General features: G+C 38.2%; 3 protein-coding genes across 6 annotated transcripts; 2 read left to right on the plus strand and 1 right to left on the minus strand.

The window, feature by feature from the left end:
- The first annotated feature begins 4,189 nt into the window (after positions 1-4,189).
- On the plus strand, positions 4,190-12,034 carry PUS3 (pseudouridine synthase 3). Of its 3 annotated transcripts, none has more exons than XM_074303864.1 (6): positions 4,190-4,234; positions 8,683-8,747; positions 9,280-9,709; positions 9,815-10,386; positions 11,083-11,273; positions 11,376-12,034. In XM_074303864.1, exons 2-6 carry the CDS (start codon positions 8,707-8,709, stop codon positions 11,663-11,665), a joined length of 1,524 nt encoding a protein of 507 aa, XP_074159965.1. In that variant the 5' UTR covers positions 4,190-4,234; positions 8,683-8,706; the 3' UTR covers positions 11,666-12,034. The 3 variants fall into 3 exon arrangements, with proteins under 3 accessions (XP_074159965.1, XP_074159968.1, XP_074159967.1); XM_074303867.1 differs by lacking the exon at positions 4,190-4,234 and adding an exon at positions 4,253-4,405 and having other exon boundaries at positions 8,655-8,747; positions 9,280-9,391; positions 10,050-10,386; XM_074303866.1 differs by lacking the exon at positions 4,190-4,234 and adding an exon at positions 4,269-4,405.
- On the minus strand, positions 5,767-21,370 carry HYLS1 (HYLS1 centriolar and ciliogenesis associated). Of its 2 annotated transcripts, none has more exons than XM_074303869.1 (3): positions 21,220-21,370; positions 8,555-8,736; positions 5,767-7,122 (listed from the first exon to the last, which is right to left on the minus strand). In XM_074303869.1, the coding sequence occupies exons 2-3, from the start codon at positions 8,566-8,568 to the stop codon at positions 6,180-6,182; spliced, it is 957 nt and encodes a 318-aa protein (XP_074159970.1). In that variant the 5' UTR covers positions 8,569-8,736; positions 21,220-21,370; the 3' UTR covers positions 5,767-6,179. The 2 variants fall into 2 exon arrangements, with proteins under 2 accessions (XP_074159970.1, XP_074159969.1); XM_074303868.1 differs by lacking the exon at positions 21,220-21,370 and adding an exon at positions 20,801-20,938.
- On the plus strand, positions 20,964-24,232 carry LOC141563169 (small ribosomal subunit protein eS4). Its single transcript, XM_074303870.1, has 3 exons — positions 20,964-21,155; positions 21,403-21,504; positions 23,095-24,232. The coding sequence occupies exon 3, from the start codon at positions 23,108-23,110 to the stop codon at positions 23,897-23,899; it is 792 nt and encodes a 263-aa protein (XP_074159971.1). The 5' UTR covers positions 20,964-21,155; positions 21,403-21,504; positions 23,095-23,107; the 3' UTR covers positions 23,900-24,232.
- The last annotated feature ends 91 nt before the right edge of the window (positions 24,233-24,323 follow it).

Genomic DNA, 24,323 nt, shown 5'->3' on the forward strand with positions numbered 1-24,323 from the left:
CCATATGTCTCATCACATTGCCTAAGGGATCCACGACACAAGAAAAGGTTAAGAAAGCCTAATATAGTCCGATTTCTACATTTTTATGTAAAAATAAAGTCTCAGAGGTGTTAGTAACAAGATTGGGCACTAAGCATTACAGGTTGAGGAAATGTGATAGATTTTGCTCTAAAGAAAACTTTCTCCAAAACCAAACCTAGAACCAGATGATGACCTTGATCTATGACTAAATGGGTTATTAGCACTCACATATACACTTCAGACTATCAGCCAAATTTCTGCATACAATGCAAACAACCAGTAAGGAGCTTAGAGAAAGAAGGGTAACAAAGTATGCTCTGTATGAAAAGAGGATGGAATTTAAAAGGATTAAGGTGATCCTTGCACATTTTGGAGAGCAATTTGGAATTATGACCAAAGGACTATAAAACTGTGCATACCCTTTGACCCAGCCATACTTCTTCTAGTTCTGTATCCCAAAGAGATCATAAAAAAGGAAAAGGACCCATATTATAGGACCTCTTTTTGTTGTGGCAAAGAATTGGAAGTTGTGGAGATGTCCATCAATTGGGGAATGGCTGAACAGGTGATGGAATATTCCTGTTCTATAAGAAATGATAAGCAAATAGATTTCAGAAAAACCTGGAGAGACTTATATGAACTGATATTGAATGAAATGAGCAGGACCAAGATAACAATACACAGTAACAGCAACAAACAATACAGTGATCCAAGACAATTCCAAAAGAGCTAGAGAAAGAATAATGGAGTCTGAATGCAGATTAAAGTATACTATTTTCACTTTTTTGGTTATTTTTTCTTTCTCGTGTTTTTTCTTTTGTTCTGATTCTTCTTTCACAACATAGCTAATATGGAAATACATTCAATATAATTGTACATACATGTATAATCTATATCAGATTACTGTCTTGAGGAGTGATAAGGGGAAGAAGGGAGAAAAAAATGAAAACAAAAATTTTACAAAAGTAAATCTCAAAAACTAATAAATTTTTTAAAAAGTAAAAAAAAAAAGACAACCTACAAAAATTAAATTAAAAAAAGAAGCTGGTTGCAGAGGGAAATGCAATTTTTAAAAATAGCACATAAACATAATTTTTTTACTTCCAAATTCTTTGCTTCTTCCTACTACCTTCCTCACTGAAGGAAAAAAAAAAAAAAGAAAAACAAAACCTACTACATTTGCATATATATATATATATATGTAAAATGCTACAAAATGAATTTTTGCATTCGCTATATTTTTAAAAAGCAGAAAAAATATTCTTCAGTTTGCATTTCCATCAGTTCTATCCATACATCTATCTAGAGGTGTATAACATGTTTCATTACAAATCTTTTAGATCTATGGTTGATTATCTTTACAACATTGCTGTTACTACTTACATAGCTTTGGTTCTGCTCATTTCACTTTGCATAAGTTCTTCACAGGCTTTTCTGAGACTACTTCTTTAATCATTTCTTACAGCATAGTATTCTCTCACATTTGAATACCATAATATGTTCAGCCATGGATAATTTCTCAGTTTCCACTTCTTTGTCATCACAAAAATAGATATTTTTGTACATATAGGGTCCGTTTCTCTTTCTTTGATCTCTGGGATATAGCCTTAGTAGCAGTATTTCTGGGTTCAAAGGATATGCAATGTTTAATAGCCTTTTGTGAATAATTCAAAATTTATTTCCAGAATAATTGGACTAGTTAACAACTCCACTCAGATTTGTGGAGGAGGAAGGAATTTATGACCAAAGGAGAACTAGAGATCATTATTGATCACAAAATAGAAGATTTTGATTACATCAAACTAAAAAGCTTTTGTACAAACAAAACTATTCAAACAAGATTAGAAAGGAAGTAACAAATTGGGAAAATATTTTTTACAGTTAAAGGTTCTGATAAAGGCCTCATTTCCAAAATATATAGACAACTGACTCTAATTTATAAGAAATCAAACCATTCTCCAGTTGATAAATGGTCAAAGGATATGAACAGAAAATTTTCAGAGGATGAAATTGAAACTTTCCACTCATATGAAAGTGTCCCAAATCACTATTGATCAGAAAAATACAAATTAAGACAACTCTGAGATAACACTACACACCTGTCAGATTGGCTAAGATGACAGGAAAAGATAATGATGAATGTTGGAGGGAATGTGGGAAAACTGGGACACTGATGCATTGTTGGTGGAGTTGTAAAAGAATCCAACCATTCTGGAGAGCAATTTGGAACTATGCCCAAAAAGTTATCAAACTGTGCATACCCTTTGATCCACCAGTGATACTACAGGGATTATATCCCAAAGAAATACTAAAGAAGGGAAAGGGACCTGTATGTGCCAAAATGTTTGTGGCAGCCCTTTTCGTAGTGGCTAGAAACTGGAAGATGAATGGATGTCCATCAATTGGAGAATGGTTGGGTAAATTATGGTGTATGAATGTTATGGAATATTATTGCTCTGTAAGAAATGAGCAGCAGGATGAATACAGAGAGGTTTGGAGAGACTTACATCAACTGATGCTGAGTGAAATGAGCAGAACCAGAAGATTACTGTACACTTCAACAACAATACTGTATGAGGATGTATTCTGATGGAAGTGGAAATTTTCAACATAAAGAAGATCCAACTCACTTCCAGTTGATCAATGATGGACAGAGACAACTACAGCCAGAGAAGGAACACTGGGAAGTGAATGTAAATTGTTAGCACTACTGTCTTTCTACCCAGGTTACTTATACCTTCGGAATCTAATACTTAATGTGCAACAAGAAATTTGGTTTTACACACATATATTGTATCTAGGTTTTACTGTAACACATGTAAAATGTATGGGATTGCCTGTCATCTAAGGGAGGGAGTGGAGGGAGGGAGGGGAAAATTTGGAAAAATGAATACAAGGGATAATGTTGTAAAAAAAAATTACCCATGCATATGTACTGTCAAAAAAATTATAATTATAAAATTAATAAAAAATTTTTTTTAAAGAATGCATTAACATACCTATTTTTTCACTTCCCCAACATGTTTCATTTTTCTTGTTTTTTATCTTAACCAATTTGTAAGGTAGTTTTAATTAACACTTCTTATTCTTTCATGTAACTATTGATGTTTTTTTTGAAAACGGTTTATTTATATCCTTTGATCATTTGTCAATGGGAGAATGACATATTCTAGTAAATTTAAAGCTGTTCCCTCTATATTTTAGAAATGAGATCTTTAGCAGAGAAACTTTTAACCCCCCATCCTGTTTCCTGCTTTTCTTCTAAATTAGCTGCATTGGTTGTGTGTAATTTTTTTTCATTTGTGTACTCAAAATTAATCATTTTACTTCCCATAAACCTGTCTCTTGTTTGGTTGACATGTATGTCAATATGACACATATGACCTGTCAAAATGACAGGTAATTTCTTCTCTGATCCATTCTTTTTTATATTATTTTTAATGCCTGGATTATGCACCTATTTGAGCTTATCTTAGTAGACGCTGTGAGATATTATCCTATGCCTAGTTTCTGCTAGATTATTTTCCGGAATTAAGTCGATTTTGAATTTTAACAATCTCCTTGGCTCAGTTTCTATATTAGTATGTTCATCTTTTATTTAGTTGAATTGCAGATATTTTCAAATCAAAGGCAGAAGCCATCACCTAAGGCAGATTCCTCTCTTTGAAGGAGAGTGGGTAGTAGAGGTTCACTTTTGTAATAGTGTTTTGTAATCCATTAAGTTCTTTTATCTGTGGTTTTGAAATCTTGATGTCTGGGCCCTTAGTGGGAACTTGGACATGATCTCTCCAGGGTGCTGAAATCTCCCTACTTATCGGTCACAAGTCTTCTTCACTGTCCCTACTCTGATTTTAACACCGATAGTTCATTGTCCTTATCTTGGAAAGGTAGAATTTCCCCCATTTACTATGTACAAATACCTCTCGGTCTTAAAATTTATAGCAGGAATTTGTAAATGTACCCTTAAAAGAACCTCCTAAAATAGCAAGAATTTTTTCTTATGCGGCTATCTCTGGAGTGGAATTGGGCGGAGATAGGGAGATATGCGTCCTAGGCTGGGAAAAAACGTAAGGTAAAGGCTCCTCCCCTCAGCCCAACCGCTATGGTTCTTCGAACTACATTTCCCGTCAAGACCTGAGAACGCCACGTGCGGAAGCCTTGAAATCACTTCCTGTCGACCAGAGTACTTCCTGGAGGCTTTCGCTGCTACAAGGTAAGTGTGTTACGGCCAGCTCTTGAGCATGTGTCTTTTATCACTAGTTTCCTAGTTCTTGGGAGTAGAGGGAATTGGGGCTGGGAAGACCACCCCGCGCTGCCCTCACATGTTAGCCTCAGCTCTCCCTGCCAGAAGTACAGTAGACGGGCGGCTGTAACCCTGTGTACGGTAGGTGCATGCCCCTGAAAGCTCCCAGCTTTGGGGAGCAGGGTCCTTCCTACGGAGTTCTTTTCACCTAAAACGTCCGTCCGGGTGGTTCCTGGACACCTTGATGAGGGAAGGAGGCTTGTATGCATTATGAGCTACTTATAAGCTGTAGCTCTTAAAATTTCTTTTAGGACTTTTGTCCTATTACAGCCAGGCAAATGAATACTGTTAATTCTAAGTCTTCAAAATTCTCTGGAAAACCGATTATTACCCGTGAATTGTTACTGTGAAACCACTGAACCAAAAGCCCGAGGTCTGACTAAAGATTTTGAAATAGAATTTCAAAAAACTTGGCTAGTAGTAAGAATGCAAAACGCCAAGGTGCATATTGCTCTGGGAGAAATGATTTTTAATTTTAAAATCTTGTGGAGAAGGGGAAATTTAGCTGGCATTAAAGTTTCTAGATGTAATTGATTCAAATGCAAACTAGATTGTGAATTTTAGGTTTTTATTTTAAAACTCGTCCTTTGAACAGTTCCTATAGTAAAATTACAAACCATGTTAACACAAGTGGCCACAATATCAGTGGGGAGACTCATGAGAGAAAAGAATGCTAGTAAAAGATTTGGACAATCCCTGAGCCTAGGCTTATATAACAGCTTAAAGCAAAATGCTATTGGTTTAAAAAAAAAAAAGGGTATAAGGGACGATTTAAAGTACTTCTGGCTTCACATGCTTACATGAGGATTTTCATTTTCTTCCCTTCCCTATTCCTTACCCCCAAAGAAATTAAGGTTAAAGAGTTACTATTTAAGTAGCTAAATGGGAAGAGCAATTAGTTGCTTATGCCACAATTTGTAGTCAAAATTATACAAAAATATTCTGAAATTTTAATGAAGTACAATTTGTTTTATAATATATGCGTTGGCCACAGGAATCAATAGGGTTACATAGATTTAGTCAGTCCTGAAATGACCAAATTGATAAATTACACTCTTTGATTTAACAAATTAAATTCAACATACATTTATTAAGTGTCTATTCTGTGCAAGGAATCCTTGGAGTTCTGACCTGCAACACAGTACATTATAAAAAGCTGCTTTTAGGAAGCTCTCAATGACTGGATATATTAATAGCTTTCCTTTAGCAATAGGAAATCTGATCTTTGACTTACTCTATTTTCCTTTATTCAGGAGCTATTGTGGGAAGGGCAGGTCTTGTATTCTTGTTCCCTACCTTCATTCCCTCAGCTCTTGTAGAATCTGGAGGAAAGGGAGCTGGTTGCTGGGGAATGTAGGCAGAAACAGAATTCTATTAATTGGGAGTTATAATTCAAGATAATCTTGCTATATTAGGAAGTACCTGGTAGAGATATGGGCAAGTTTATTCATTTCTAAAATATTTTTATTAAGACAGGTTTTAAATCCCAGCAGCTATAAAAATCAAGAGTGACAATTGACTAATAAAATCACACAACAATTCAGTTTGGCCAAATGGGAAAAAGGCACAGAATACAAGTAGTGCTTATCATCAAATGCGACAAAAAGACTACAAGCTTGGTTCTTTCTCTGGCATGATTTGTCTTAAGAGTGCTGGGTTTGTGAATGGCAATTTGGAAGTTACTTGGCATCTGACACTGTTTGGAATGGAAAGAAAAAAGCCAGTAATGGATGAAGTCCTTCCTTAAACTGTTCGCCTTTTTAAAGTCAGTTGTTTCTCTTTATGGAAAAGGTTAACAAACTAGGTAGTCACAGATTATCCTGAAGGATCTAGTAGAAAACTAGACAGTAAAGAACTAAGAAGGAGAAACAGGAGAAGGGAGCTTCCGGGGCATGATACCATTTGCTAGGTCACAGCGCACACCCCAACGTAAGGCAGATCTTTTCTTCATGGTTGGGACTAAGTAGTTGTTGGGGACATATATGTGCTGAGGCTTGGATTGGGGCTCTGACCGATAGATCATCTGCTCTCGAACACCCCAACGAAGGTCTTTTCTTTGATCCTCCCCAGGTAACCTCATTGAATCCCAATCTCTTTTGTACTCAAAGTACCGGGCTACTCTGTCTATCTTTCCCCTGTTTCGGCCTAGCTGATCCAGTTTTGGGAGGATGAATGACTTAGGTCGGTTCGAAACAATCAGATCTTGTTCATAAACTGGAGATTCCATTGCTTCTCTTTGTAGGAAGCAAATGATTTCTTCTTCTTCCCGAGAAATGTCATGGTAGGAATGTTGTGGGTACAACTTTTCTGAGCTATTCATACCTTCAGCCTCAGTTTCATTTTCTTCCTGGCAGGGCTGTAAGTTCATTAGTCTTTGCCTCAAGTCCCAGAGCTCCATGTCATTTTCTATACTAGACCCTGAATCACTTATAACAGACTCATCCGTAACTAGTACTTCACCATCTGGCTTCCTACGAAGCACTTTCCTCTTCATTACTGGCTTCCGGACTGTTTGGGAGGTGTCTGAACCAATGTCCGAAACTGTAAGATCTTCTTGTGCACAGCGCAGATACATAGGTAGGGCGCGTGCCTTGCCCAGGGTCACTGAAGCTTTAGTATAGGGATCATACTGGTTTGACCTGGCTTCTCTTATGTTATCTCCCTCACCCTGCCCTGCACAGATCTGGGTAAAGGCTATAGCAGCGGCTGCCATACGTTCTTCTGGATCCATAGTGGCCCATTTTTGCTTATTAGGTCCCATGAGTTTCTCCATTGCTGCTTCTATGTTGTAGGCATTTCTGTAAAAGAAAATGAAGAAGTTAAGGCAGCTCTTATGTTAATATGCCATATTCACTAATTAGTCAGTTTTCTCTTTCTGACAAAACATTTATAGTAGTCATGTCTAATACTTTGGAAGTGAGCATTCTCAATATTTTGAACTTCTGACAAATCAACAATTTACACATTTATAGTAGATGTGAATATCTGCAGTATTAAGATATTCAGAATAAATTTTGGGGGGTTATTTGTCCACTTTCACACTCTTCTCTCATACAATACCAGCTTTACTTTCTACCTTTTTGACCTTATAATTCATACAGTGCTAGATGTGTTTCATTGCTATTATTTTTCAAACTTAGTTCCTGATTTATCTACATTTGATTTTTCATTTATTCCCAACATACTTTTTAATCACTTTTCTACCTAAACAATGATGCTTTGTCACCCTATCAACAATTGTTACAAAGGATGAATGGGTAAAGAATAAGAAATGATACTCAGAGCCTAATAATTTTCCTCATATAAAAATGTTTAAAGTTGTAAAAGTAATTTTAAACAGTCCTTACTATTTACTTAGACATTGTATTTTATTTTCTTTTTATTTATTTTTATTTGCAAGATATATGCATGGGTGATTTTATAGCACTGACAATTGCCAAGCCTTTTGTTCCAATTTTTCCCCTCCTTACCCCTCCCCCTCCCTCCCCCAGATGGCAGGTTGACCAATACATGTTACATATATTAAAGCATAAATTAAATACAATATATGCATACATAGACATTATATTTTTCAAAAGAATAAGTAACATGACAATCTCAAGATTCAGAGTTTAGGGAAAAATATTAAAATTTTATGTGAAAGATTAAGCATGAACTTTTTTATTTTAGCTTTTTATGGTCACTTTTGTCTTTAGTTATGCAAAACAGATTTCTATATTTAGCCATGTTGACAAAAAAAAAAAAAGCAAGAAAAATAAACTGAAAAGCAGTATATTCAATTTGCACTTAACAATTCATTAGTTCTCTTTTGAGACTGATAGTATTTTTCATCATGAGTCCTTTGTAAACTGTTTTGGATCATTATACTGATTAAAGTAGCCAAGTCTGTTTTCACAGTTGATCATAACACTACTGCTGTTATTATGCACAAAGATAATTTCTTACCCAATCTGCTTATCTTATCTTACAACACTACTGAAGAAGTTCTAAGTCCAAAAGCCCAAATTGTGTTGCCACCACCCTGATGCTATGATGATAGATATTATTAATGATAGAGGTTCCGTGTCTTCCCCTAATTAGCCATCCCTATTGTCTTATTTTCATTTGAATGTTATTTTTGAGGAAGAAATTCAAAAGTAGAGGATTGAATTGACTTTTGTAGAGGTTATTAATCAAGTAAGTATTAATACTTGACATGGAAGACAGTGTTTTAGAAAACTTAAAAATTACCTTTTTTCTGCCATTGAAATTACTTAAGATGAGTTTCTTAATTGTTTCTGAGCTTTGCTTCCAATGTGGAATATAACCATCGATAAGTTCTTTCAATCAGTTTAGCCTTTTATTTTATCACCTTGAAGATGGAGCTGGATACTTGAGAAAAGATGTGGATCAAGGCACTCAGAAATCTTCATCTGAAACATTGGTAAGTGAAAACATCTCAGTAAGGGAAAAAGGTAATATAAGTAGCGAGATTTTATTAGTAGAATCTTAAAACGTCTAATGACTAAATAGGCATTTTTAGTAAGTGGAATTTTAAAAAATCAAGAATATGTTTTTAATGACCCGTTTTTAAAAATCCAGATAAATTAAATAGGTGGACAAAATTGAGAGAACTTCCAAACATCATTTTAGCTATTTCTAAACAAATTTGCAAATACAGGTAATAATGGCTTTCCCTTGAGTTTTTGTTTCTTCTTTTCCTTCCCCTGTCCAATAGAAAGGTTCAGAAAGCAGAGTTTAGGATGAAATACAATCTCTGAAATAGTCAACAAGTGGCTAATTACTTCATAATTGTTAACTTCTTGGATTCATGTACACTGGCAAAGGACAGGGTTCTTCAAAATATAGAAGATAATGATATCTAAGGATGTATTTGAAAGCATGACTATAACTTATGATGTAATCACTAGAGTAATCCCCATATGAAGTGCTTCATTTCTAAATTCTTATTATAGGCAGAGACAAACTATATATTTTTTTACATTTCGGAGTCATACAATGGAAGGAAACAGAGACACAAATCAGACTGAGACACTTCTGAAGAGAATACAAGAACTGGAGAAAGAGGTACAGAGGCTACAACAGGAACAGGCTAACAAAAAAAGCCCAAACATCAGAAGACAAAGTTCCACTGATGTTGGGAAACCAAAGAAACAGCATGAGCGTGCTTTTAACTTCAGTGCATATGGCCAAAGACATGTAGCTCTAAGGATAGCTTATTTGGGCTGGGGATATCAGGGTTTTGCCAGTCAAGGAAACACAAACAACACCATTGAAGAGAAACTGTTTGAGGCACTAACCAAGACGCGGCTAGTAGAAAGCAGACAGACATCCAACTACCACCGATGTGGGCGAACAGACAAAGGAGTTAGTGCCTTTGGACAGGTGGGTAGTATTTTCTAATCTTTGTAAGATGCCAGGGTGTTGGGTATGTGTGCTGTGGAGTTAGGTTTATTGTAAATGTAAAATGATCTTTTCCTAATTTTATAGGTGATTTCCCTTAATCTTCGCTCCCAACTTCTAGGGAGCAAGAAGCCAGAAGATCAAAGTTTGAAAGATAATATTAATGACACTGTTGAAGAGATTCGCTATACCCATATTCTCAATCGGGTCCTCCCTCCAGACATCCGGGTGCTGGCTTGGGCCCCTGTAGAACCCAGTTTTAGTGCCCGGTTCAGCTGCCTTGAACGGACTTATCGCTATTTTTTCCCTTGTGCTGATCTAGATATTGAAACCATGAATAATGCTGCTCAAAAATATGTTGGTACTCATGATTTCCGGAACTTATGTAAAATGGATGTGGCCAATGGCGTGATAAATTTCCAAAGGACTATCCTGTCTGCTAATGTACAGCTAGTGGCCTTGCGGGACCCAGGGGAGAAATTTCAACAGCAACAACCATTCCAACTGTGTCAATTTGAAGTGATTGGGCAGGCTTTTCTTTACCATCAGGTACGCTGTATGATGGCCATTCTTTTTCTGATTGGCCAGAGAATGGAGAAACCAGAGATCATTGATGAACTTCTGAACATAGAGAAAAATCCCCAAAAACCACAGTACAGGTAATGGAAAATTCCAATAATTTTTACTTGGATATTCTGTTCTCTTTATTAGTTTCTTACATTTAACGGTTCCCAAACATACATTTGGGCCAAGCACCTTAAATAGACATTTTCCTCCAAATAAATACTCCTAAGTTTTTAACTTCTAGATTAATGGTATGAGGGTGTATTATTTATTCAGGTGGATCTGGAAGCAAGCATTAATTTATCATTTTACTTGTTTTTCTTCAATGAGTTTCATTTATATTGTACTACTATGCCACTTTTAATACATTTTCTTAGGTGTACTTCCTAATTGTTATCCCTTATTTTGAGAGCAAACCAATGGTCTAGGATTGAACTTTACTACATAGAACTCCCCATTGTGTCCCACTTTTATAGTCAGTTTTCAATTAACAGATGCCTTGGGTATGAGTGTGTTTGTTTTAAACTAGTTTAAAAGAAATTAGCTTTTGTGGTGTTAATTCATTTTTATATAACTTGGATCAATACTGGAATTTTCTATTAATATAGGTCAAATCCAAATATCTAAAAAAGGGTTTATTTCTATTTTAATTATAAACCACTTCAAGGACAAGGAACAAATTTAATTCATTGATATCGTTCAATAGCATCCATGAAAATATTCTATCTTTTAGCAGACTCTTAATATTAACATTTATAAAAAGCTGAGGAAAAAATCTTTTCTCTTTGCAGCATGGCAGTGGAATTTCCTTTAGTTCTATATGATTGTAAATTTGAGAACATCAAATGGATCTATGACCGGGAAGTTCAGGAGTTTAATGTTACACATCTGCAGCAACTGTGGGCTAATTATGCAGTTAAAACTCACACGCTATACAGCATGCTTCAAGGACTTGATACTGCTGCCATATCCCTTGGATCAGGTAGGTTAGAAAAACCTGAAACTATAGGGGGAGGGGGGGAAGAGATGATTACTAGACTAGAGGTTTCATTATGTTCATGTAATTGCTAATTGTGCACTGTAGGATCAAAAAAAAATGAAGTGGTCCAGTGGAAAGATGCCACACCTTCTGTCCAGAAGCAGATCAGTGCCTTTGTAGAGGGAGTGAAAACACGAACCTATAAGCCATTATTGGATCGTCCTAGATGTGAAGGCTTAGAGTCTCGGATCCAGCACTTTGTTAGAAGGGGACGAATTAAACCACCACAAGAATGCCAAGAGGAGGAAAGAAAAATCAAAAGGGACCACAGTGATATTGCAGAAGAAAACACCTCAGAAAAACTAACCAAGAAGATCTGTGTTACTAGGAATTAAAAATACTACATGGTCTTAGCAAACACAATGAAAAATGAAGGAGAGCAAATCAGTTTAAAGACTAACCAAAATGAAATTTTTGTTGAAGAGCTAGAGTACACAAACTTTTTTTTTTTTTAAGAGTATGTTCTCAATTTTATCTGCTGGTTTTCCATAAAGCTTTAGGTTAAAAACAAAATCAAAATGTTATGTTTTTAAACTGAACTTACTATGTTCCAAATATGAAGTTAGTGGTTGATGAAAGCACAACAACTTGAACCAACTGGGAACAGGGATGAGTCGGCAGTATAAATGGAAATATTTCCCACACCTAGACATTTGTGCCTTTGTTTTCACATTCATTAAAGAAACTTGAATTAAAGGGGGGGGGGGAGTCAATCCTACTGTTTACATTTTTCATTGATTATCTAAGTGTTCCTCTTAGTGGAATGAAGAGTACAAAAAGTGAAATAAGGTTAAAAAGATGGATTGGAACTAGATTCTGAAAATTCTTAAATTTTGGGAGTGAAAGGCAATAGGAATCTACTAAAAGTTTATAAGCAGCATCATGACATGGAAATTATGTGACTGTAATCTTTACAATTATGTGGAAAACGGTTTGGAAAGACAAAGGTCTGACGTGAAAATGATTAATTAGGAAACAAGATAAGGGTCTGACTTGTTAATGAAAAAAAGGTTTGGACAATGAGGATTTGGCAATTGATTGCATAAAGGAGGAGGCTGTGGGAGAAAAAGAGGCAAAAAGATTATGAATCTAGATGACAGGAAGCTTAGGGGAGATGAAATTCGTAAGGAATAGGTGATAACTAAAAGAAATGATCAAAACAATTTAGCCTATTCTTTTATTCAATTCTAGGCTCAACTTATTTAAGACTTTCAAAGACACACAAATACATAAAGATGTACCTGTGTGTGATGTCTTTTATGTTATTTATATGAATGCATTCCTTCAACATTTTTGGTATACTTCACTTTCCTAGGTGAATGGTTAAGGTATAACTTTAAAGGTAACTTCACTGTATCACCGTTTTCCATTTTATTCAAAGCATGGTGGCTGATGTGTCTGAAGCCTCAGATTTTCAAGTTCAGTATTCAGATCAATTTTCCCTCCCTCAACTTAGGTCCTTGTACTAGGGATTTCATTGTGCATGTTGATGCTTTCGTCAAACTCTTTAAGGATGGTAAATAAGCTTCTTTTATCAAAATCTGACATTACTGTGACTTTGTCTTAGCCCCTCCTAAACCTATTTGCTCTCAACTGTGACCGATGATCCCTTTACCCTTTGGCATTTTCTCTATAGCCATTATCCTTGCTCTGAATTCCCTTTCAAATCATTATCTTGTAACTTACATGCCTGAGTGAATGAATGCCACATTGCCATCAACCCTTAACAGCTTGCTGTTTTAGTATTGCCAGTCCTTTTCCAAATTCTAGATTTGGATTACTCCCACCATTTTTCTCCATTTCTCAAGTGTTACCAAACAGACTGCAAAGCAAACTGGGTACACTATAAACTCATATTATCCAATTTTACCTAGGTCTCTATCTTCCCTTTATCTTTCCCAGTTCATTTCCTCTCTCACATTCAATCCTTTGTAGTCTGGCTTGCAACATATGACAACTTAAACTGCTCTCTTCAAAGTTACCAATGATAACTTAAATTGTCCAATCAGATGGTTTTATCTTAGTCCTCATTAAGCTTAATTTCAAAGCAGCATTTGACAAATTGTTGAGATCACATTCTCTCTTCTGGATTTTTATAATGCTGATAATTCTCTTTCATGTTTTTGCTATTTCATCTCCAATCTCCTGAGCTTCATCAAAGGTCTTTTGGACCACTGAATTGGGTGTCCCAGAGCCATCTCAATTATGCCCAGAACAAAATTTCTTTTTTAGAAAAAAATGCATTATCAATAGTCAATTTTTGCTGAAATTGCCATCAGTCTTCTAGTCAGTAGTCTTCCTTTCTCCCTCACCCACCACCATCCAAGTTGTTGCTCAATCATGCCACTTCTACTCCTTGAACTTCTACTAACTTGAACCTGTGCTTCTTTCTTTATTCACACCTTAGTTCAGGCTCTCATTAATTGCCACATTGCTCCAGTCTATCTACATAGATGCCAAAGTCATTTCCTTTGGTGTATAGATTTGTCACTCCCACATTTAATAAACTCCCAACGGTTCTTTATTTCTACTAAGATCAAACAGTAGGGCTGCAACAACCTCTCTTACCTCACTGCACATTGCTCCCCTCCTGTGCTCTGCAATCTAGCCAAAGTGGCCTTCTAACTTCCTCATGTTACTTCGTTTCCCATTTTTATGACTCGTGCTGGCCACCTTCACTACCTGCAATAAACTTTTTTCTCATCTCTGCCTTTTTTTCTTTAAGACACAACTCCAGTAACACCTCACTGAAACCTTTCTTAATCTTCCCAACTGTTAGTGCTTTCCCCCTCTACTCTGTTTATTCTATATATTTTATATATATATATACACACACACACACATTCACTCATGCATCCCTTCCCCTCCCTTAGAATTCGGGTTTGTTTGAAAATAGGGATTGCCAGATTCTTTTTAATTTGTATTCCCAGGGAAGCAGAGGAGATGCTTAATAAAATGCTTACAGATGGATTAATTAATTGATCATGAATTTTACTCAGGGCCCCAGATTTAGTCAATAAACATTTATTAAGCACCTAGTATAAGCTAAGCACTGTGCCAAACACTGGGGATACAATTATGAAAGACAGTTCCTGCCCTCAAGGAGCTTACAGTCTAATTGGGGAAGATGCATTCAATCAACACCAAAGAGGAACAACTGAAAGAATTTACCCGACACAGCAAGGGTTAACCTTTTTTTTTCTTTTGTAGTTAAAAGTAATCAATTGCTAAAAATAATAGCATTTATACTTTAAGATTTGCAAAGCATGTTACAAATATTTTATTCTAATCAAAGAAAATAAATAATAAATTTCAATTAGAGGTTTTAAAGTAAATATGGATCTTCCCCCCCTTTTCCAAATCTAAATCCAGATCCCCACACCCTGCTCTATAGCAATCATTCTCAAACTTCATGGCAGAGTATTTTTTACTGTTAGGTTAAGGTTAGCAGACTAGGCCAATTTTCAAGAAAAGTTGCTTGAGATGTACAAATGTGGAAAAACTTCTTGCATCAATCTGATTGGATTACTGGTCAGGTATAACACCCAGGTCCTTATTAAGGTAGAAGTCATTTAGTTTCTCATCTACAAAGGGCTAGTTCAAACAATGCAATAAGATTTTCTTCTACTTGCCACAACTGAATAAAGTTTTTTCACAAGACAGACAATGGACTAGACTCATGATAAAATAGAAAAGGAACAGCACAAATCCAGAACTGAGTTACAAGGTAGAATCAGTATGATTCACTCAATTCCACAATTAACCACTTCCATATCTAACACTTGCAGCACACAAACCCTTTAGCAAATCCCTCACAAATTTGAACCCTTTGTGACCCGTTATCTCCTTCATGAAAACAAAAAACATTTGGCTGCTTTTTGCTTTACCTGTTATTAATTCAAAAGGTAAAATAAGATTCTCTATTCTAACTTCATTTTGAGGTGCACAAGAGATATTGAGAGCTTTTAAGTTAGTGTTCCAGTTAACCAAATTGTAGAAAAATCAGGAAACAAACAACACAATAGAATCTTGTATTCTCCATGTTTTTCTGTCAATTTTATGGTTGCTAGATTGTCTTTGGGAAATTGCAAAGTTCTTTTATTGGCCTTAAACTCTTCCCCCCAAATAAAGGCCTCTGTTTTTAATACCAATATACTTACCAGTAGTATGACTATGTCTCCAAGTCATGCAACCTAAGTATCTAACTCAGAAAGCAAGGCAGGTGCAAATAAGCTCCAACACATTAATAAAACAATTACTAAGAAATATGTGAGCAAAAAGTAAGGTGGGCTATAGTGTATGAGGTGACTTATCAGATATCCTGTGTTCTTCAATAGTGTTCTCACATTATTAAGAGGAAATTGACAAGAATAGGGAAGTTCTGATGGATTGCAATCTGTGTCAGATAGAATGAGATCAAAATGCATTTGAGTATAAGTAATAATTTCAATTCTGAATGTTATTTAGTTTGAGACAAGGATGGGTTGTTCACACACACACACACACACACACACACACACACACACACACACACACACACACACACACAACCTAGCACAATATAATGATATAATGATTTGGAAGTTATTTGAATAGGCCCCCCCCCCCCAAAAAAAAAGTCTGTGAAACAGTCCAGAGTCACAAGAGAGAAGGGTGAGGATCAAGTTTTGTCAACACTGGCACTTAAGGTTTAGGAAGAAGTTAGTGCTTTAGCAAAGACTGGAAGGAATGGTCAGACAGAAGGAAAACCAGGAGACATGTCATAAAAGCCAAGGATGTGAAGAATATCTTGAGGGAAAAAAAGGGAGAATAATGTTAAAAGCTATTTTGAGGTCAAGAAAATGAAGTCTCACTTATTAAGTCATCAGCACCTATTAGATCACTTTCAGAAGCCAGGGTATTAGAAATAGAGGTAACTAAAGACATATAACTAGAACTTTTATCAATGGAAGAGGGAAGAGAAATAGGAGGTAGCAATGTACAGTCCCTGTTTAAGGGTAGATGAGGATCTGAGTATGTTTACCTTTTCTTTGCTGTCTACAGATAGGGAAATTAATTAGCACTCATATGACACATACTATGTGCCAGGCACTGTAATAGATACTTTACCAATAATATTACATTTGATCCTCCCAACAAACCTGAAAAGGTGTTATTCTGCCTATTTTACACTTGGGAAAACTGAGGCAAATGAACATTAAGTGACTTCCAATGGTACATAGTGTGAGGCTGGATTTGTGTTCAAGTTTTCCTGACTCCGGGCCCAGTGCTTTATCCACTGCTTCATCTAACTGACTGACTGGAAGAGGGGAATTGATTGATATGGTTATAATCCAGAAGATGTGGTCAAATGCACAAATCGAAATGTTAGCTTTTGACAATAGGAAGGGCTACTTCTATAAAGACTGAAGAAGCAGGGAATGGATTAAAAGGTCTGAAGGAAGGGAGATATTGATAGATAGGCTTGGTTTTTCTAGTGAAAGTAGAGGAAAGGTTACCACCTAAAGAAAGTGGATTTGGGGATGGATAAGACATTTGAAGCAAGATTTTCAAAAAAAAAAAAGAATGATCACAGCGAAGTCCTGGCACTGATGACTTTTAGCTGTGTTTTTAGGTTGCATGTTTTTTTTTTATTTCTAAAACATGGATAATAATACCTGAATTATTTAGAGTTGTGAGAAAAGCACTCTACCTATATCAAACTGACATAAAAGTTTGAGGAAATTTCTAACATTTTCTATGGCAAAACTTCTGTAGAATATGATTATAATCTGCTCATAGCTTCTTATACTGTGTAATTCTTGTTTAAATCCTTCCACAAATTTGCTATAAGGGATCAACATATGTTCAGGCCAGTTGCTAATCTTTTTTTTTTTTTTTTGTTTAAGCATAATAAGCCACAGTAAGCTTGTTGATTAGGCTGGTTCGGCACACAAGCTTACTACAGGAGTAGCTTCATGATTATGTAACTCCCATTCTTAATTTCTTATGGCATTAAATTCCATCTATTAGATTGTGGTAAATCATGACAATACTCAATGCTGTCATAGGTTAGAAAAGGGCAAGTTCTGCTTCATGTTCAAACCACACAAACTACAAATTGAACATAAAGGAGAAGGCAAGCAAGAGACAAAGACAGCAAGAAGCCACTACAAGTTAAGTATCTGATCAGCTTACCTCAGTATAGGCACCTTTTCTACCTATGCAAATCACAATACTTAAGGTTTTCTGTCCTAGGTTAGTGAAAAGGACCATGATTTTTCAGTAACAAGAACTAGGTTTGAATCACACTGTCACTAACTAGCTGTATAATCATTTGGATAAATCATTGTCACTTGTGAAACAGTTTCCAGATCCTTAAAGTAGAAAATAAGAAGATTCTTCTTTCCTGACTTCAAATCTGGCCTCACTTACTTGCTTGTGTGATCTTAAGTCACTTAATACTGTTTACCTCAGTTCCTCATCTGTAAAATGAGCTGGAGGACATGGCAAGCACTCTAGTATCTTTGCCAAGAAAACCCCAAATGGGATCATGAAGTCAGACATAATTGAACAAGACTATGTAAATGTCAACTATTAACAAATGTTCATGAGTTCATTGCTTCCATTTGAATTGTCTTAGTTCTGAAGAAGCCTGAAGACCTTCCAAGCATCCCAACTCTATTGCAGAGTGCAATTCTGTTGGGGTGGCCACGTTGTTCAAATATCAAATGTATGCTTGCCAAAAAGATTATTTTATGGAGAATTCACACAGGGCAAGTGCTCACAAGAGTCAGAGAAAGAGTCACAAGGACACTGAAGATCTCACAAATTTCAGGATTGTATGACAAGGGGAAACACTGGCACAGGACTTCCCATAGTGTGCCCTCGTCAGAGAAGGTACTGTGTTCTATGAGCAAAGCAGAACTAAATTAGCCCTCCCCCCCACAAAATGCAACATGTGCAGAGTTGGAGAAGACACTCCAAATATTCATATAGATTATTTGTCTGGGACCTGGGGTTGAGCATTCTGAGCTTAACCGTGCTGATCAGCCACACTATAACTTGACTAACAGTGATGTGATTTCTCTTCAAAAATGAAGGACAACAACCAACTGACTATTGCTACCTCTGTGAGGTACCTACTACAGGGACCTAATTTTTCTCAGCTACTAAACTATGATCCTAAAAGCAAAAAAACTAATGTTTAACACTTTATGGTTCTCAAAGCAAAGACTATTACATTTTTCTTATAGGAATTCTAGACCTCTGTTTCATAAAGCATCAGTTGTCAAAACCATTTGGTATTGCTTATAGCAGACAAGGGATAAACATATAATGGAACTCAAAAACCCAGTGTTAGATAAACCTGAGAACATAACTTAGGAAGAACTTTTTGTTAAGAATTTCTGGGAAAAGGGGGCAGCTAGGTGGCACAGTGGATAGAGCACCAGTCGGGTCTGGAGGACCCGAGTTCAAATCTGCTCTCAGACACTTAAACACTTCCTAGCTGTGTGACCCTGGGCAAATCACTTAATCCCAGCCTAAAAAAAAAAAAAAAAAAAAAAAAAGAATTTCTGGGAAGACTGGTAGTTGGCATACTAATTTTCCATACCATGCTGCCACCCTCTCACCCCCCCCCAAAAAAAAATCTGACAAAAAAACACCCTCGTTTACAACAAATTCTAAGGAAAGATATTCTTATCTCCATTTTGAAGATGAAGTAACTGAAGGCCAGAAAAATAAAAGTCTTTCCCATTAGTTATATAGAGGAAGCAAGTTGTAGAGATTGATCATGAACATTGGTCTCTTGATTCCACGGTTTTCCTCCATACCGTGCTTGTTCACTCAGTCAACAAGCAAGTATTTATCAGGCTCCTACTATGTTAGGCAAGTTACGTTAAGAGCCAGTATTACAAAGAAAGTCTTGTTTTCTAATTCTATTAGAATAACAGCTGACATGTACAGAGCACTTCGGTTTAATGTTGCGAAGCACTTTAAATAGTCATTTATTTGAGACTCACCAGCTTAGTGAGGCGGACACTTATAAATGAAGAGAGGGGGGGCGCCTTGGCCAGGGTCACAGGTGTATTACTAGGTTTTAGCATAGGTCTTCTAGATTCCTCTTTCACTTTCAACAACATAATTCCCATAGCAAACTACCATTATGTAAAATGTTATTTTAACACCTCAAAATCATTTCCTTTGATTTACGAGTTAGAAACAAAAAAAAACCTTCCTGGCACATATTAAGTGCTTAATAAATGTTGACTGACAGGTAATCTTTTTGGTGTCAGTAAACTATACAAAGCTATTTGGGAAAGAGTGAGCAGAAACAAAATGTCAGGGAGGTTGTGAGTTGGAGCAAACTTGTGGGGTCATTTGAAGAGCTGAATATAGCCTGTAGTCCTCTAGGACTTTAAGAGGATTAAGATCCCTTTTGCCTTTATTTGGGTACTTCAGTACTTTGCAAAGTGCCTGGCACACAGCAAATATTAAACATGTTTATTGGCTGAATAACTAGAACATTAAGAGGCAAATCCTGTTAGTTTTTATAGTTCCAAGAGTCTCTTCCTTTGGGAGAGGAAAATGTCCCTTAAAGAATGTCGGTTAAAGCTTGGTTCCGTTTCACATGTTACCCTAGCTTTATCTTGCAGGCAGAAGGTTTACTTCAATTCCACATTTACTAAGCACCTGCTACTTACAAAATAGGTGGGTGCGGGAGGCAACATGTTTTCTCTCCGGGCCTTTAACACGCATCTTAGACAATAAAACCCCAAAGGTCTCTTCCTTTGTTATGGGGAGTGCTGCCAGTAGGGCGTGAAACCGCTGAGACCCCGGAGACTTCTCACTTTCCCCGCTACCTGCCGCCTCAGCCTCAGCTCCAAAAGATAACTGGCCCAAGGACCGAGGCCCTGGCTGGCACTGCTCGGGGCTGTTTGTTCAAAGCGCTTCCCTGTCAGATACAGCAAGTAGTCACCAGGGGCTAACGGCGGGGATAGAGCCGCCGGCTTAAGGCCGTACGAATAACGGGAGGAGACGGGAGGGCCGCGGTGTCTCCTCCCCCGGCCTTAGCCGCGGCAGCAGAGCCCGAGTTAGAGGCACCGGAATCAAACCCTTGGAAGGGCCGGGCGGAGCCTCACAAACCAGTCCGAGCGCATCACCTTAGAGGCCCGAGGACCGACCGACTCCTCCGAGACTTGACCAGTTACACTACAATTTGGCACGGGTCACACACACACAAATACACAATCCCACGGCCGGGGTCATCCCTCCCCTCACCTGAAACACCCTACCCCTACAACAAATCAAGCCCCCGGAGCTCCAGCCCAGCATCCTTCCGGCGGCGCCGCGGCCGCTCTTTCCCCGCGGGGCGAGTCTATTTAACAAGGAGGTTTCTGGTCCCAGGCCAGTCTCGGGGGGCTTTGTTCTGAAGCCGCCACCGCACACGTCTCTGCCCGACCCAGACCTTTTCCGAGAGCATTTCTCACCAGTTCCCAGCGGCTCTGTCCAGTGAGTAACAACCTGCCTTCTTGAACCCAGTCGCCGTTAGGGTGGAGCCAACCACCCCGGCGCAAGCGCAGTTTTAGACCACGCTCTCAATAGCCGTTAACCGTCCCACGGGGTTTAAACAGGATGTGGAACTCCCTCTAACTTCCTTCTAATTCTCCGCCCTTTTCCCGAGGCTATTGGTTGCATGTCTGAGTCATCTTCGAATCTCCTTCCTATTGGTTTATCCTCTCTCTACGCCCGCCCCAGAGCCCCGCTACGATCCCTGGGAACGCCGTTTCTGGGGACACGTGATCTCTTGCCGCGCGGCCCTGGGACCGGCTGGTCGTCTTTCCAGTGAGTCTGGGAGAGGGTTCGTTGGAAATGGAAATGGGGGGCGTTGGGGTGCCGGGAAGCCCACCTAGAATGCAGGTTCATGCCTCCCTCAGCCGCCAGGGATGGTTGTTCTTCGCTCCTCAGGCAGGGTGGTGGTCTAGCCCCGAACAGCCCTCAGCCCGGAGACGGGGACGGGGACGGGGGTGGGGTGGGGTGGGGTGAGGGGCATTGTGAGTAGACGGACTAAACCCAGGCCTCCTTTTTATAGGTAAAGGGACCCAGAGGGGTAAAGTGACGTGGCCAAACACACACAGCTTATGAGACGGAGCCCCTGAACCGACGGTCGCGTAAACCTCCCATTCTCTCTCAAGTAAGTTCAAATAGTTACCGAAGTCCTTTCCTTCTCCTGTCCGGGCTGTAGCGTATTGGTAACTCGTGAACTTATTCTCCCTCCCGGGCTTTGGCTTCCACAATCTTACGTACGCGACACAGTAAGCGCTCTCTGTCAGTTACTATTCTGGGCCTCTGCCGCAGAGACAAAACTCCGAAAGGACCCAATTCTTAAAAAAAAAGTCCGGCTGGCGGAGCAGTCTTACGCCCAGCCCCAGAATCCGCGTGGCATTTTAAAGCCCGGATATACGTGGAGTAAATGTAAAATACGCTTTAAGACAGTCAGTGGGAGGCGGCTTTTGTAGTAGCCCAGAGCCCTGGAAGAAAGTGGGAATTCTGAAAGGGGGGAGTGAGTGAGAACGGGCCGGACTGCCAGTCACCGAAGGGAAAGGTGGGAGGGAGTGACGGGCCGGCTTCTAGAAGGCCAGCGGAGGAGAAAGGAGGAGGGTAATGAGAAGGGACTTGGAGCTTGTGAAGGATTTAAATAAGCCACTAGAACATGGGTAGGGCAGTGAAATGAGCTAATGACCAAAGTGAAGAAGGTAGAATAAAGTAATTTCAGTAATGATAACGAGCCTTTGTGTGGCCTTTCAAAGGGACAGATAGGTGATGGAGCGGATGGGTTACTGGGCCTGGAATTAGGAGGATTCTTCGTTCGTTTAAAATGTGTCTTTGTTTAGAGGTTATTATGTAAAGTTTGCTGGTTAAGTAGACCTGAATTAACTGCATAAAGATATTAATTAAACCCAACCCAGAGAAGTGTGAAAAGAAAGTTCAGGAGCAAACACACAGCAGTGTCAACTGCTGCTAAAAGGTCAGGAAGGCTGAAAAGTGAGAAACCCCATCTATCACGGATATCTTGGGACAGGGTGCTTGCTTTCAGTTAAGTGACGTTAGAAACCATTGTGAGCTTTTTCTCGAATGTGGGTGGGAATGGAGGAGAAAAGGTCTCTTTGGGGGGGAGAGGGATAGGATCTAGTGAAACCAAAATTTTGGTTGAGGAAGTTGGTTAAGTGACTTGCCCAGGGTCAAAAAAGTGGCTGAGACTGGATTTGAACTCAAATTCTTCTGATTCCAAGACTATCTAGCTGAAGCTTTTATAAAAATGTAGAAACATGGGTGTATTTGACAGCTTCATTGAAGGAATCAGCAGATAGGGTTAGAAGGACTAGAAAGTAGATGATTAAAATTGGTGATCTGAAGAAGGAAATAAATCACTGAAGGGCACATAGAAAGATTAGCCTTGGCTAGATGACCTGTTTTTTCATTAAATAATGGGGAAAAAGGATGATGACAAGGGGTTTTGAGATAGAGAAAAGGGGAAAGAGAGCTCATATCCAGTGACCTCAGTTTTCTAAGTAAGAGGTCCAATTTTCAGCTAAGAAGGTTAGAAGTATGAGCAAGTTTGAATGTCCTCTATGGGGAGTAAAATAGTCATTTAGAGAGGTGCATGAAACTTCAAAAATGAGTAAGCTGGAAAGAGGAAATAAAAAGAATTATTAGAACCCTCCTGTACATTAAAATGCATTTGCAAAACTGGGAATTTAAAGAAATTAATTCCTTTCTCCAGATATAGTATAATCATGGCTCGTGGTCCCAAAAAGCATCTGAAGCGTGTAGCAGCTCCAAAGCACTGGATGCTGGATAAGTTGACAGGAGTTTTTGCTCCAAGACCATCCACAGGTCCCCACAAGCTGAGAGAGTGTCTCCCACTCATCATCTTCCTGAGGAACAGACTCAAGTATGCCCTGACTGGAGATGAAGTAAAGAAGATCTGCATGCAGCGTTTCATCAAGATTGATGGCAAAGTCCGCACTGATATCACGTATCCTGCTGGCTTCATGGATGTCATCAGCATTGAGAAGACGGGTGAACATTTCCGTCTGGTTTATGATACGAAGGGACGCTTTGCTGTTCACCGTATCACTGCTGAGGAGGCTAAATATAAATTGTGCAAAGTGAGAAAGATCTTTGTGGGTACAAAAGGTATTCCTCATCTGGTAACCCATGATGCCCGTACTATCCGTTATCCAGATCCTCTCATTAAAGTGAATGATACAGTTCAGATTGATTTAGAAGCAGGCAAGATCACTGATTTCATCAAGTTTGATACTGGTAACCTATGTATGGTGACCGGTGGGGCTAACTTGGGTCGAATTGGTGTGATCACAAATAGGGAGAAGCATCCTGGCTCTTTTGATGTTGTCCATGTAAAAGATGCCAATGGCAATAGTTTTGCCACTAGGCTCTCAAACATTTTTGTCATTGGCAAAGGTAATAAGCCTTGGATCTCTCTTCCCCGAGGAAAGGGTATCCGCCTTACAATTGCTGAAGAGAGAGACAAGAGATTGGCAGCTAAGCAGAGCAGTGGCTAAATGATTGCAGATAAGAATATGTAGGGTTTCATTCAAATTGAGATGTTACAATACCAAAATGTGATTACCCTACAAAAATATATCAAATAAGAAATAAGCAGCTTAAATTACTTGGTCTTATAAAGTGAAATTGAGTAAGCCATAAATGCCTTTCTCGACTTTTCCTTGGATGAGGGTTCTGTGACTATAAATGTTGCATAAAATGTTAGAACATGTGTTGGTTTTACTTAACTGCTTTTCTTTGTTACATGGGGAAACTCACTGGAGGATGGGGAAAAGACATCTCAAAATGGCTGATGTAAAATCAAAAATCAATAAAACTTAAAAGAAAAATGTTTGGACTGTGATATATAAGCATCTGCTAAGATGAATTTTGTTTTTGTTTTTTTATTACAGCTTTTTATTTACAAGATAATATGCATGG

This window comes from Sminthopsis crassicaudata, chromosome 3 (assembly GCF_048593235.1).
Source record: "Sminthopsis crassicaudata isolate SCR6 chromosome 3, ASM4859323v1, whole genome shotgun sequence".
Taxonomy (NCBI): Eukaryota; Metazoa; Chordata; class Mammalia; order Dasyuromorphia; family Dasyuridae; genus Sminthopsis; species Sminthopsis crassicaudata.